This window comes from Pezoporus wallicus, unplaced genomic scaffold, assembly GCF_028554395.1.
Source record: "Pezoporus wallicus isolate ANWC-B61680 ecotype Strahan unplaced genomic scaffold, APGP_CSIRO_Pwel_v1 contig_6401, whole genome shotgun sequence".
Taxonomy (NCBI): Eukaryota; Metazoa; Chordata; class Aves; order Psittaciformes; family Psittacidae; genus Pezoporus; species Pezoporus wallicus.
Window position 1 is genome coordinate 2,452,630 of NW_026638608.1, and position 14,676 is coordinate 2,467,305.

Here is a 14,676-nt window from a genome sequence, read left to right on the forward strand (position 1 = left end):
ATTTATAGATTCTTCTCTCTGCATTTGTTGTTTTTTTGCTATTCAATGACTTCTAAAGCTTCTAAAAAAACCAAACCAGACACCACCACCTCCCTCAAAAAAAGAAAAAAAACTTTGGAAAGGTTGTGTTGATTTACTTGACAGAATTTTCTGACAATGGAAAGGAATTTATCTACCTAGAATAAACATATTTATGTCTGTGTTTCAGCTGCATGATCAGCATTTTAACTGGAAAGTTGATAACAGAACTATTTGAGTACTTGCCAAGTATCTAAAGCTGGAGGTAGAGAATGAGGGAATGACGTACTTGAGTTATGAGCAAAAAGGTTGCATTGTATATAATTTGGGTACTTTGTTAATCACCTTTTGTTATTTAAAATCCATGAATTCCATCAGCTGTTTAATTTGGAACAAAAAATCTGCCTGCTGAGAGGTGGTCAGAAGACTTTTATTGTCATCTAAGCAGTATATACGTATAGCAAAAAGAATCTTTCATTTTAAGAACTGTTTTGTAACTGCAGTCCAAGAGGTCTTGAAAATGGAATAGCATATTTGGACTTGCATGAGGAAACTGTATATATGAGAAAAAAAAAAGAATGAATGTCTTGTGCAAACAAAAGAACTTGAGAAAGTGTTGAAGACTGATTTTTCAGGGTATATGTTCTGCTATTAAACAGGTAGGAACACAAATCTCATTGCTTGTAAGTTCGGGATTCTTCCTTATCCTCAGGAACCCAGAGTTGTCATTCATGATTAAACACTGTGATGTTTCATTTAAAAGAAAATGTGTTGACTTGTTTCTATAAGTGGAAATCACTTTCATGCCAGCTTGAAGATCGCTTTTATGTATATGCTGGATCATCGTCTTGACAGAACAGTAAAGATGTTAAGATAATATTATATATATTGGTTACAACCAGTATAATGCCTTTTTTTTATTTTTTTTTTTTTTATTTTGAGTGGTCTTAGAGAAAACATCCTTGAATTACTTTTTATTTTCCATTTCTTCCATAACACATTACTCACATAGGCCTTTTAAAGCCTGTGAAAGGGTAATGCCTAACCTACTGCGTGGATGCTTTCCTCAGAAGGCACATATAGATCACCTTGCAGATCAAGGAAAGACACATTTTTGTTCTTAAGAAACGTTGTGTATTTCCTTTCAGTTTCCTATTTCAGTCTTTCAGTGTCCCTGGGGAAATGCAGTATCTCTTCTGAATTTGCATGAAAATATTTTGAAAGGGTGGAGAGACCTGATTAAGGCAATGTTCCTTGAACTACTCATAAATACATACCCTCAAAACCAAAAAGCAGCTTCTTTCCATCCAGACATTTTCTCTAATCCTAATGATAAACCAGTTCCAGAACTGCAGTGCATGTGTGCTGGAGTTTGCTGCTTGCTTTTTTCTCTTAAACTTAGCAACCTACAACACCCCCTTTTCCTCTGAAAGTCATTCTTTGGAACAGATGGAAGAGGGTTACATCCTTCTACAAGTGGGGAGGTATCTAGGCAAGCAATGGGCTTTTTTAAAACATGCCGTTCTCTACAAGATACTTTAGATGGTAAATAGAACATGTATGTTTGTTTGTAACATCGGAAACAAGAAGTCTTTATACCCAACCAGTTTGTATGAATAAAAGCATCAGATTTACTGTCTTTTTGAGTAATAGTTTTGCCTCCTCTTTGGGAGGGGGTGAGTCTGAAAAACGTGCAGATTTTTCACCATGTCAGATGGGATGGCATGGTTTTAGCATTTAGTTCAGGGTTTTAACATTTAGAGGCTTGTCTTGACCTCTACTAAAGGATTCTTCCCTTTGAAGAAGCAACTGGTAAGCATGTCAGTGTATTTGCATTCACCAATCTGCATCTTGATCTGAAAATACTATAGTTGACAGTTCTCTGATTTTAAGCAAGAAATAATAATTTAACTAGATATCATGTCACCCGTGTTTGAAAACACAATTACTTCTCTGTTTTAGCTATTTTTTTACAAGACTACTCTGTTTATTCTGTAGATATTTTGGACATCAGACAAAGGACTCCTTAGTTGTAGGAATAAAGGAATATAAAGAAGCTACCAAATAATTGAAAAACCCCAGAGTGGATCTAGCTCTTTTTCCTTAAAGATGTTCCCTCTTACTCCTAAGTGAGTCTTTTTCCAGGGTCCTAAAACTTCTAAAGAAGTTCTCATTCTCAGTTGCTGTTGGCAGTTCGGAACTACTTAACATCTAGAGGTATTTCTGTTGAATGACTGCTTTTTAGAAATTTTCTTTTTAGTTGTTACTGTTTCTTGGTACAACTGTTGTAACAAGGTTATGCTGCAAAGTTGCAGAGGTTTTGGACTGTTAGTCATGGATTTACAGTGAACGCAAACTCGAGGGCAAATGGTTTTTCAGTATTTTTCAATCCAGTATTCACAATTTCTCCACTGTTCACATAGCTTATTGAACATTAGAAGAAATTGTGGTGTTAAACATTGTGCTTTGTAAACTAGTTTCCTACCAGCCCCAAAGATTTGCTCTGTCTCTGATTCAGTTTTATCTTTCTGCATCCACTGTTCCCCTATTGAATGCCCTTCCTCTTTTTATGTGCATGCTGCTCTTAGGCATATTTAAGTTATATTTTCTTTTATGCATATGGTTTGACTAGGAATTCTTGCTGTTGGTAAGGGGAACGTATTTTTCATTGAAAGGACTTGGAGATGACTTTTAAGATCATCTTAGCTAATTTCTGGTGAGAAGTAAGGCACTAGATCTGTCTTTCAAAGATGAAGTTATCTGTCAGGCTCTGAGCAGTATATAACCTGATGTTAGACCATTCTAAGAAGGCAGTTAATTTGGGCTTCGCTACCTCTTTAAGAAAGATTCTAGACTTCCCCAGACAAAGTGAAGAGGTTTTGCTGTTTTCTCTATTACTTCACTTCACAGACAGTATCTTCATAGACAGTCTTCAAAGCCAATGGTAACCCCTCCCAGCAACCTCTTCCTCCAAGAGGATGGGCAAAATTCTTTCAGCAGAGTTCCTAAACTAAAAAATAATTCCTGAACTTCTTCTCCTCTGCTATGAATTAACTATAACTTGGGTTTATATTTACGTTGAAGATGATATACTTCCAGACTGGTTTCTGCTGCTTCTCTGGGGTTAATCATGAAGAGCGTATAGAAGAGTGGCTGGATGCTATCCTGACATTAAGTGAATTTAAAAAAACCCCACAGACACTAATAAACAATCTGTGTTCCAAAATCATGTTTACAGTACAGAAATGTCAGCTTTATATTGGATCTAAATTTATATTATAACCAATAAACCAGAAGTAATTAATAAATTAATGCTATTGAAACAAAATGGAAATGTTCTGGAGCCAGTCAGTAAAACTGCTTACTCCAGAACCTATTTAATTTGCGTATTTTCCCCATTTATCTGATTCTAATGTACTTGGAACTGCTGTACGTGAGCAGCATCCTATCTGCTTCATGGAATTTCTTCTCACTTCCTTGCTTTGGAGCCACGTCAGAATGGCTCCTTGGGGAGCTGCTTACAAAGCCTGCATGTGCACTTGTGATTTACCAGTTTATACAGACAGATTCCTTTTTTTTTTTGGCTGTTAATGCTGGTTTGATGGGTAGTTGAAACATGCATTTGTTTAGAGAACGAAGAGTTAAAAAGCGGGCTGGGAAAGGCTTTGGCAACCTAGAGGGAGCCAGCAAGCTCCAGCCCTGACTCATTCTGCCCTGTCAGTCAGATAAGCCTCAGCATCTGTCACGACTGCAGGCAGGTAGGGTTAAACTCCGAGCACGCAGAGAGTGAGGAGCAGGGAGCCTGCACTGCAGGGGTTGTAATGTTTGTTCCCGGTTCTTCAATTCTCATCAGCCCTTCAGCTACAGGAGATCTATACTGGAGCCATGGTAACGGTTTTAGCACACTACACTTCCATCAGCTTGTGACAATGGGCTATGTTCTAGTTGCTGACTGAAGAGCTGTCTCCTTTATAGAGCAAAGAAGAGATTAGTAGATTTGCAGTGAGAGAGGACCCAAGTGATGAAATAACTTAAAAAAACCCCAAACCAACCCTTTTAGAAAACGTGATTTAATGAGGCAGGAATTGCACAGCAGGTTTTTGCATTCATTCCTTTCACACACATAACCGAGCCAGCAGGTAGCTTGGGTGCTGCACATCTTTGAGAAGAACTTGTTCTTTTGTTCTGCTGGTTAATTAAACTGAAGCAAACACGAGAAAATCAGCTGAAATGAAACAACTGCTTAACAAGTTAAATGGTACCGATTTAGAAATTGTAGTAAGAAATACATTGTGATTCCTGCTATTTATACCCCTCTTCAGAGCTGATTGTATCGGAGCCAGACTGCAGTGGTGTCCTGACAAGAGTTCCAGATCTTTAGCAAGCTCTATAGAGAAATAAAATCTCACTGTTATTTCTTCCCTTCCTAAAGACCAATTAATTTCTGGTAGCTGTAGTTTCTTAGAATTGTCCAGGAGAAAGACCATTTTGCTGTTCATTAGAAGCTTATGCTGGGAGGATTCTTGGTAGTATTAAAGGTTAAAGGTATCCCTTAGCTGACTAGCAAAGGATCAGGCTACGTTCTCATGTAGTGTCACTAATTGCATAGGTTGGAGATGCTTTCTAGATGAATCAGAATGGAATTACTTTCAGCTGTATCACAGAACTGATTTTCTTAGCCTGATGCTTTGATTTGATTCCATGTATGTGTTTAAAAAACCAAAACCTAACCTGAAAGAAACCCACCCCAAACCCAACAATCTCAAATCCCCATCCTAAACCCCAGTTTAATCGGTGGGGGTGACATTCTGCCTGCAGAGTGGTAGCCATCTTGGTAGCTTAAGGGTTAATCTCTTGTTGCTGTAATACATTGGAGAGCAGCAGCTCAGTCTGCTTGTGTTAGCAAGATTAAAAGCAGGAGCTGCAGTGCCATTGCAAGCACTGAATGAGTGGGACTGTTGCAGAGTGAACTGTAGCTGAATTTTGTCTTTTCTTCTTGCTTTTTTTTCACCAGCTCCTCCCCCCTTCGTTCCTACTCTCAAGTCTGATGATGACACCTCAAATTTTGATGAACCAGAGAAGAATTCGCGGGTTTTATCCTCTACGCGCCAGTTGAACCCAGCAGGTTTCTCGGGTGAAGATCTGCCGTTTGTGGGGTTTTCATTCATCAAGGCATTAGGGATCCTCAAATCAGAGTAAGTAGGAATTATTGCTTAGGTAGATTGCTTAGGACTGTTTGAAAAAATGTGAAGGTTTGTTACAGTGAGGATGGTGTGTGTGAGGAAAAGCTGTTTTAACTGGCCTGTACTCTGCTTTAGGAAGCTGCCAGATTTGCCTGGATCTGTTGCTACTGTGGCTTGTGCCTGTCCTACTGTTTTGTGATTATTTCTGGGATGAGGGGGAGGGAATGGAATGGAAAGATTGATTCTAAACCAGTTACTGTTAAAATTGTTGTTCAAATACTTTCAGTCAGTTATTGCTGTTAACCAGGGAGCAGTAGGTGATTGCATTTCTGATATTGCAGATCCCTGAAAGAATGAGAATACTGAGGAGTTCAGAGATGGAAAAGGGGGTGTGTGTTATTTTATTGGGTCAGAGAGTGGGCACCAAGTGCTGGGGATGTGTAAGGCTGAATCAGTGATCCACAGAAATGGAGCTCTGCTAATCTGGGAATGTGCAGTGATGGGTCAGTGAAGAAGAGAAGGATCTTCATGGCAGCTGACTGTGTGCTGTTGGGTCAAGTTAAATATGAAAACTGGACGTTGCTGTATTTTGTGTTAAGACAGTGGAGATTTAGATGGAGTATGCAGGGTATGTGTCTGTGGAGGGAGGTAAAGATCTAGAAAAAGTGGGCTTCAATTGAAAGAATACATGCTTTCTGAGAGAATGCAGTCGGAGGAAAAAGAATATTATAAATAGTGGTATAAACCATTTGGTGTGGTGGGTGGTTAGTTTCTGATGACAGAGCTATTGAAAAAGTATTAGTGCAGTAGGTTAAGTTAGGAAGTCCTTCCCTTAGTATCGTGAGGTCTCTCAGGAATGCAATGGCTTTAGCTGGGTTAGTGACTCAATGCACTCCAAGGTGCTGTGTTTTTGTGTCAACCATCGTTCACTGCTGCTCATCAGTTCCCTTCAGGGACTTCGTTGTCAATCTGCCTTAATCAAGTTTTCGTGTTTTTGTCATATTGGTTGTGATAGTTGCTCTGCGGTAAGTGTGTAACCAAATCTGGTGTTACTGTTGACACCTTTGATCTTGCCCACACTATGAATCAAGGTTATGTGCTGGTTATGCCAATAATAAAAAGGGAATCTTTGACTGTCTCTCTTCAGCAGAGTTGCTTTGATGACAAAAGAGGAAGAAAGGGAGAGGAAATAAACCCCCTCCAAAGTATTCTTTTACTTATCTAATTATCGAACTATTATCTAATATTGAAATGAACTAATATTGTCAGCAGAATTAGGAAAATGGAATGTTATATTTGTAGATCCTGGGGTTAAAAATCCATTGATTTAGAAGTGAAATAACTTACGGCATTACGTTTTCTGCTTGGGAACTGCAATCCATCTATCAAACCTACATGACCATTCACGTAACAGTAAGAAGAGGCTCAACAGTGACCATATCTGTATGGTAGAAATGTGTATGTAATTGGTCCCAGGACTAGAACTGAGGAAGAGGTGAGGTAAAGTCCCAGGATCAGTGGTATAACTGTGCTGGAGGCTGAAGGCTGAAAAGTAATGCAGATATAGCAGGTGGATTAATGTGCTTTCTTTGTGGAGCTTGTACTGAAAATGACTATTGAAGTTACATTTGAATTCTGGTAATCGATGAGAAGAGGTACAGCAACCGAATAGAGATTAATGTGCTCTGGAGAAATTCTGACTGAAGTAAAATCTCTGCTTGGTGTGGCCTGTTTTCTCCTGAGCTGGAACAGAAAGACATCGTGTACTTCATTTTCCCCAGAATAAATTTTAATAGAAGTGCATCTCAGTTTCTTTTTTTTCTTTCTTTTTTTCTTTCTTTTTTTTTGAATAAGAGGTTGATAAATACACTTTGATTTTTTTATTTTTTTTTTTTCCCAGTAAATACTTGCATTTTCTTCTATGAAGGTGATTTAAATATATCAAAGAGTGTATGGAGACTCAAAAATATCTGTATTTAAATAATGTGGCGATTAGTTTCTTCTCAATATCACTGCAACACTGGGTCATAAAGCTCACTTTTTACTTATAATATGTTGTGTGTTGTATGTTTTGCCTGAGGAAATAAAGTACTGTTTCTGTCCACACTAGTTTGAATATCAAATTCTGGATGGGAAAGAGAACTGGACATGAGGGGTAGGCTTATCTGTTGCAAATCTTGGGATGTCTTCTCTGGAAGGTCCTAAGTCATAGTTTATCAGTCCAGAATTTTTCTTCTTAAAATCTTTCCTCTAGAAGTCTAACACTTTTGCTATGTGCTGCAGATCCTTTTTCCTGTGTCTGCAGCACGATAGCTCTAATGCCTCTAGTGCTGCTCCTAGTCAGGCCGGGCAACTGCAGAGTGCCATTAACAAGGTCCTTTAAACTTTCATTGCTTTTAATGTAAGGGCTGTCCAGCTATGAAGTTTAGAGTTATCCTCTTGCCTTTGTTCACTGGACAGTAAGAAGCTGTAGCTGAGCTTGGAGTTTCAAATACTGCAGAAAAATGGCAGTTAAAAAAAGTGGACAGAAGGATAAAAGACATTCTCTTTTCCAGTCTCCTCTTCCTCCTAACCACTTCGGGTTAGAAGGGTTCACTGAAATCACTTTGACCTGTTGCCAGAAATCATGTAGTCAGTGTGTAGTTTAGAAGGGTCCACTGAATGAAATTGTTCTATATGTTGCCCCATACCATGAGTTTATGGAAGAATTTGTGACCATGTAACAAACATAAGATTGAACAAAAGAGCAAAAGGCACGACAATAATGTGTGGTAGGAAGCAGTCAGGAGAAATCAAGGGCATTGCTTATGTCATAGGTTCCTGTACTAGCCAAGTGTTTGTTAATCACCTATGTGATTCTAAGAACTGGGATCAAGCTGCAGAAAAGGAGCAGCTAACTTCTTCTTCTATCATGGCCTCTAAATTCTTGATATGGGGGAGAACTGCCTATCTGACTGCAAATCTGGCTGCTGGTTTGGCTGTGAGTGTGGGACTGTGACAAGATAACAGGCAACTGAGAGTTTAATTCCATTAAAAGCCAGCCCCACTTCACTTCTTGTCCCTAACCATGGCTGATCTCCAGTGCTGAGCACAAGTGACAGAAACCCTTAGATGCCAGAAATATGCATCAAGTGGTGAAAGACAATTCTTCTTGTCCTTTGCTGGTGACTCTTAGAAGCCCTTAAGGCATAAGAGAAACACATTAGAAATCCAGGCATCCAAAATGAAATCCAGCCAATCCATACCAAAACATCTAATAAAAGTAAATACCTAATAAACTAAACTAGGATACTTCATAAAAATCAATACCTAATAAAACACACCAAAATGCCTAATTAAAAATAAATACCAAGATAAAAAGTGGTTTATGATGTCAATTTTTGCCTGCCTCTGACTGGAGCAGGGAGCTAAAGTGGTCTGACTACTTATGATGCAAACCTTAGGTTAATACAAAATGCTTGCTAAACCAGAACCTAGACATAGATTCCCAGGCAAGGCTGACAGTGGGGCTAGTACCTAACCTCAGTTGCTGATATAGAGCTGTATTTTTGGAAATAATCTATCAGAATATAATAAATGTAATCCTAGTAATTCTTGAACTGTGGTCTGTGAGGCTATGGTAGATGGTCCAAACCTTTTCTGCAAAGTTCTATGGTTTAAAATGGGCCATTCTTCCAAAAAGAAGGACTACTGATTTCTTCCAACAGTTTGTCTGGTTCTGGTAAACTCTTTCACCAAAGATAGATTAAAGAGGAAGCACAGGGTGAGCATATCAAAAATATACCTTGCTTCAGCTAGCTCTATTCACAGATTGATGCTATCACTGTTTGGTTTTCGTTGGGTTTTTTTTTAGGCCTGAGCAAGCATTTACGAGGGGGTGGAAGGTACAGATGAGTATAATGCTAAAAAGAATAGAGCATGAGGGCTGGGGGATGAGATTATAGGCATGTTGTGTGGGGGGCCAGGATTAGGACAGATGGTGTCAAGCGTTGTGAGAAGGAAGAAGCACAGGTGAGTTGGGGGTTTGTGAGAGTGGCATAAAAGGACAAAGGAAGGTATGATGCACAAGAGAGGGGTGTGAGTTTGATACATCAGAATCAGCTTAGAGCTTTTGCTGTACTTCCACTTTCTTCATCTTCATCTCAGCCACAGACTGGTGGAGCTTTTACTGAACTAGCACCATTTCTGATAGTTCTGCTGGTTGAGATCTGGCTGTGCAATCACTAGATGGGCAGCTGTCAGCTTGGTTGGTTTTAGCTGTGCAGGCAGTGCATCTTTTGAAACTAAATTGGCACAGGTAGTGCTATTAGCACTTGGGACTATAGACTTTGGGGCTTTTCAGTCTTTTCTTGCAATTTTCTTGTTGATGTATGCCGGTTACCTTTTGTTAATCTTTTCTTCACACTTGAGAGGAAACAGCAGAAACTGCTCTGTTGTGCTAAGAATTGATCCAGATGTAGCAGTTAATTAAATGAAATATTCTGAGGGGTTACCAACCCGAATGATAGCTTTGCATCGTGGCTTTTGATGTTGGATTGCATGTGTTTAATTTCCGAGATGATTCCTGACTGAGGAAGAACATAAGTGCCCCAGCAATGTGGGTATTTTCCACCTTGTCATGCTGTGTTGAGAGCTTGTATCACCATGACAAGGCTTATTAGATTAGTCAGTATTCCATTTCTCTTGATTTCCTCTGTCTGCCCCCTTTCTGATACTCTGAAGGTTGTATGGATGTTCTTGAAGTTGTTCTAATAGAATTTGTACGCAGGAAAGAATTGCTGCAAAAGGACATTTCTTAAAAACTGTGTGTCCAGTGCTAACTGAAATCAGCTTCACTCGGGGATAAAATGTGCTTTTTCCATGGCAGGAAAATTGCCATGTCACCAGGACACGTATTTTTAAGGAATTCCTTCCTCCCTTTGGCTAGGGGTGAGGAAGAAGATTAGAGTTCTAGTTTGCAGTGTTCTTTCCTTCCAAAACTGACGCCAACCATGAGGAGCAGCTCCCTCTACAGTCGGCTCATGAAACTAAGTTGGGTCACTGCGAGTCTCCCGTGCTCTGTTCCATCCCATTGCTCTGGGCTGGACAACTGGGTCTCTGCAGAGAGAGCTTCTTGCCCGAATCTCTCCTGTTACTTCCCGTGGTGCAGTGCTTATGGATGCTTTAAGTTGGCTTGCTAAGAGAAATGTTTGAAATGGAAAATGGTGCCTGGAATACCATTAGGCTCTGACTCCTAATAGCAAATAAAGTAAATAAGCAAAAATAAGAAATAAAATTAGCTCCTTTAGGGAGGGGAAATAGAGACAGCAAATAAAAGCAGGTCTGTGAGGACTAGCTGTACTTTGTTTAGGTAATGCCTCAGATTTGTAAAAGAATAACAGTAAAATGGTGATGGCTAATGTTGAAACTTTAAGTAAAAAAGCCAAAAATGTAGTTTTAGCCGGGGCAGTTCAGCCCTGTGAAGCTAAATTTTAATTATAAGAAGATTTTCAGACTCGTCTCAGTACATTGCAGCTATTTACATATATTTGATTAACATTTTAAAGCAGATTCCTTAGTGTCTTTTTTAGTTAATGTGAGCTTTAATTTGTATTTTTAGACTGCTTTTTCTCAACTCTTCATTTTTAGCCTTGTTTGTACACCCAGCTGTTATAGGATTTAATATGCATCTTTCTCAGATGGCTGCCTTTTCTCTGTAGGAGTATAGACACGCTTTATAAATTGATTTTAAAATATGATAATTTGATGGATCAGATTGATTGGACCAGGACTAAAGGAATGCTTTACAAAAGCATTCGCATTTTCAAGGCCAGGTTGGACGGGACTTCGAGCAATCTAGTCTAGTGGAAGGTGTCCCTGCCCGTGGCAGGGGGTTGGAACTGGATGAGCTTTAAGGTCCCTTCCAGTCCAAACCAGGCTGGAATTCTATGGTTTGTTTTTTATTAAGTCCTAATCATACCTGTCTAGTTAACGTGTAGGATTCTTTCTTCTAAGTTTTTCCATCTCAGATGTCTGAAGGAATATTAAGATCTGACCTTTTAAGGCAGAATTGGTGGGTTTTGCTAGGTTTGTTTGCTAATATCAAACCAGTGTTTCCTAATGACTGCCTAAAGTGTCAGTACTGAAGATCTACTTTGATATAGCTAGGTTGCTGCAGCATTTTCATAAAACCCCAGGTGTCTTTCTCTTTTGTGACTACCCTGCTTCTCCCTTTGAATTAAAGAGTAGATTTTTCTCAGAAAATGGTGGTGATGGAATCAAACTTTTCCTTAGTGTTAAGAGAGACTGTGCTGCTGTGTGTGGGTGTATGGCTATATGCAGAGAGCTGCTCAAAGCTCATTTCTCTCCATGGGGATAACTGGCTGCATACCAAACTGTGGCCAGGAGAAGCAGAAAGCAATGTGTGGGTAGACTGTATGATCTTTTATTAGCACCTTCATTCTACTTCTGCATTTTCATCTATCAGTTAACACTGGTTCCATCACATCATTAACTGCTTAAGTTTCTCATTTGAATCATTTTATGCGAGGGAGAATGTGATATATTTTTTTTTTAATTATGTTTTGATGTGTGTACTTAATTTTTTTGGTTGCAAATTACAGATTTAAGACTGCAAAGCACTAAAAGTATGCTCCAAAACGCTGAGTGGCTGCCTATCCTTTCCTAGAGTGAATTTAGACTAACAGTAATGGTAAACTTCTTAACTGTTGAGTCTCAATTAGAAAGCCTAAGAACATGTAAATATTTCCCCCAGGTTTCTGGAGTCAGATTGTTTTGAACAGTACAGTTGTGTCTCTTGGAAAAAAATTACTTGTAAGTGGAACTCTGATATTCTGCAGTGTGACTAATCATATTGGTATTGATTGGGTTCGTAGGGATTGCATGAATTGGGTTAGGAAAGTTTCAATTTTGATTCCCAGAAGGTAACTAAGGATATTAAATTCTTCCTGTGGTGCAGATTACGACAAGTTAAAGTTTTTTAGGTCTTTTGTACTTTGATGATGATTTTAAAACTCGTTTAAAAATAAAGTACAAAGTCGAAAGCAATTCTCTGTAAATTTGATATCTTTCCAAATGGTTACATTGACTTTATGCTTTGTTTTTGTTGCAGTTATAAATCGCTGCAAGTTATGCAAAATTGTTGCTGTGATCTATTGTTTTGCACTTTGATGTAAAAGTCACTGCTAGGAAATATTAATGTTGTAACTAGAAGTACACATGGATTATCTAATAAACAGGGGAAGTTCAGGTTAGATGTAAGGAGGAAGTTCATTACTGTGAGAGTGGTGAGACACTGCACTGCACAAGTTGCCCAAAGATGTGGTAAATGCTCCATCCCTGGCAGTGTTCAAGGCCAGGTTGGACACAGCCTTGAGCGACATGGTCTAGTGGAAGATGCCCCTGCCCGTGACAGGGGGGTTGAAACTAGATGATCTTAAGGTCCTTTCTAACCCAAATCATTCTGTGATTATACGAAATACTGTTGTCAGGTTTTATGGTATGTTTGATCTGTATTGATGGCTGTTAGACTGTGATTGCTGCACCTTTCTTTTATCCTGGTATAAGAAAGTACCCAATGGCTTTACCAAGGCTGCATAAATGCAGATTTCTGTAGCTTTTACCTGTATTCACGTGCTGTTTGGCTTTGCTCTTTTAGATCTGTTTTTTCAAGTGTGGATTCTCCAGCCAAGGTCAGCTCCATGGAAAACAAACTTCTTCTCAAGAGCAAAGAACTCCAAGACGTCCAGGACAAGTGTTACAAGGTATTTATTTATGCGATTGGCCATCTCCATTGCTCCAGGAATCTGCAACCACTGTATGTCCAGGGATCTGTCAGATGCTGCTGATCATCCAGACTCGTGGTGGGCAAAGTGCTTTTCCTTCAGTGAGGTGGCTTCCTGTCCAGTACAAAGGGAAATGAATTTAGGCCATGCTGTTGCTCTAGATACTTTTATCTTAACGAGAAGTGGCTCTGGATTTTAAACTGTCCTTTTCTCAGCGTGACACAGACGACTGCTTCTTCCTGCAGGCCGTGCCTCTTCGTCATACGCACAATTACAGCAGTACTGTTCTGAGGTTCTCTTCCTAACTCATCAGCTTCTACTTACATAACTGTTTGTCACGTCACTGGTTATGGTGAACATCTTATAACAGTTGCTGTACTCCAATAAAGGGAACCCAGTGGAGTCTTTTAAAACTTACTGCTTGTAAGAGACTTTTATGAGAGTTTGTTTGCATTTCTCCCTGCTCTGTTCTGGATTTGACCATTTACTCCTGACAAGGAGATGGGGGGAAACCATCTTCTGGTCCAGCATGGATTTGGGATAAGGTTAAAGTGACCCATCTCTGCAAGTCAGGTGAAAAATGATTGTGTCTTCTTTGCTAACTGGGGTTCGAAGAACGACTGAATATGAACAAGCAGCTTGAATGAATGGGGTGACTTAGACTTACTACTTGTCCTTAAGAAGAACTGTGCATTCCTGGAGCAGAGACAATGGTATTGGAATTTAAACGCCATTTGGAGAAGCATAGCTAGCAGTCTCTTGGAGACAAATTCCTTACAAACAGAGCTCTGAAAGTAGCAGCTAACAAAGCTTTTGAAGCCCCCTTTGTAACCTCTTGATATTTATTGCAGATGGAGCAGGAAATGACGCGGTTGCACCGGAGAGTGTCAGAGGTGGAGGCTGTACTTAGCCAAAAGGAGGTGGAACTGAAAGCCTCTGAGACCCAGCGATCCCTCCTGGAGCAGGACCTGGCCACCTATATCACAGAATGCAGTGTGAGCCCTTACACCAGTCCTTTCAGCTCTGAAGGCCTGAAATCTGGTGGTCTTTGCCTTTCTCATCCCTCATGGTTTCAGTGGGGTACTTGATGGAGAGCAAATGATATGTGAGAGGATATCTGTTGAACATGGAGCCCTGAATTTGTTTGCAGAAGCTTGTTTGATACTTGTATTCAAACTTTGCTTCGTGGTCATGTGCTTAGAACATAGAGGAATAACTACTGTCCTGGTCTTGCTGAAACTGTTTGTGATGTTTGTCTAACTGGCTGTGCTAGAACATGCTTGGGTTTGAATTCTTGCAGGTTTCTTAGCCAGAAGAGGATGGGGCCTAATCAGTGCCAGAAATCAAGGACAAATAAGAGGATTAGTGGTGTTGCCTCCGTCTGTGGTATTCTGAGTTCAGACTGATGCAGTTTCTCAGCACAATGTCAGGGCTGATGCTAGGACAGGTGCTATTGTTCGGGATGAATATAAAAATGAGGCTGTAAAACCATGTCCTCAAAGATCGTTTGGCATTTTTCATGGGAGTTGGAATGTCTGCCTACTTGTCCTGGCAAGATTCCAGTGAGGATATTTTCATTCTAGTTAATAGTCAATGTGTTTTGGGTTGGATATAACATTCTGCTTCCTCTCTTGTACAAAGAACAAAAGTCCAGATAATACTCTTGTTTCTGAGAACTGAAAAGCGTTTCT

General features: G+C 39.6%; 1 protein-coding gene across 8 annotated transcripts in view; it reads left to right on the plus strand.

The window, feature by feature from the left end:
* Nucleotides 1-14,676, plus strand: part of CIT (citron rho-interacting serine/threonine kinase) — a 71,451-nt gene that overhangs the window by 11,935 nt on the left and 44,840 nt on the right. For all 8 annotated transcript variants that reach the window (XM_057411490.1, XM_057411495.1, XM_057411489.1 and 5 more), the window contains exons 10-12: nucleotides 5,033-5,213; nucleotides 12,859-12,964; nucleotides 13,837-13,980. In XM_057411490.1, coding sequence (XP_057267473.1) covers nucleotides 5,033-5,213; nucleotides 12,859-12,964; nucleotides 13,837-13,980 — 431 coding nt within the window. The remainder of the gene's footprint in view (nucleotides 1-5,032; nucleotides 5,214-12,858; nucleotides 12,965-13,836; nucleotides 13,981-14,676) is intronic.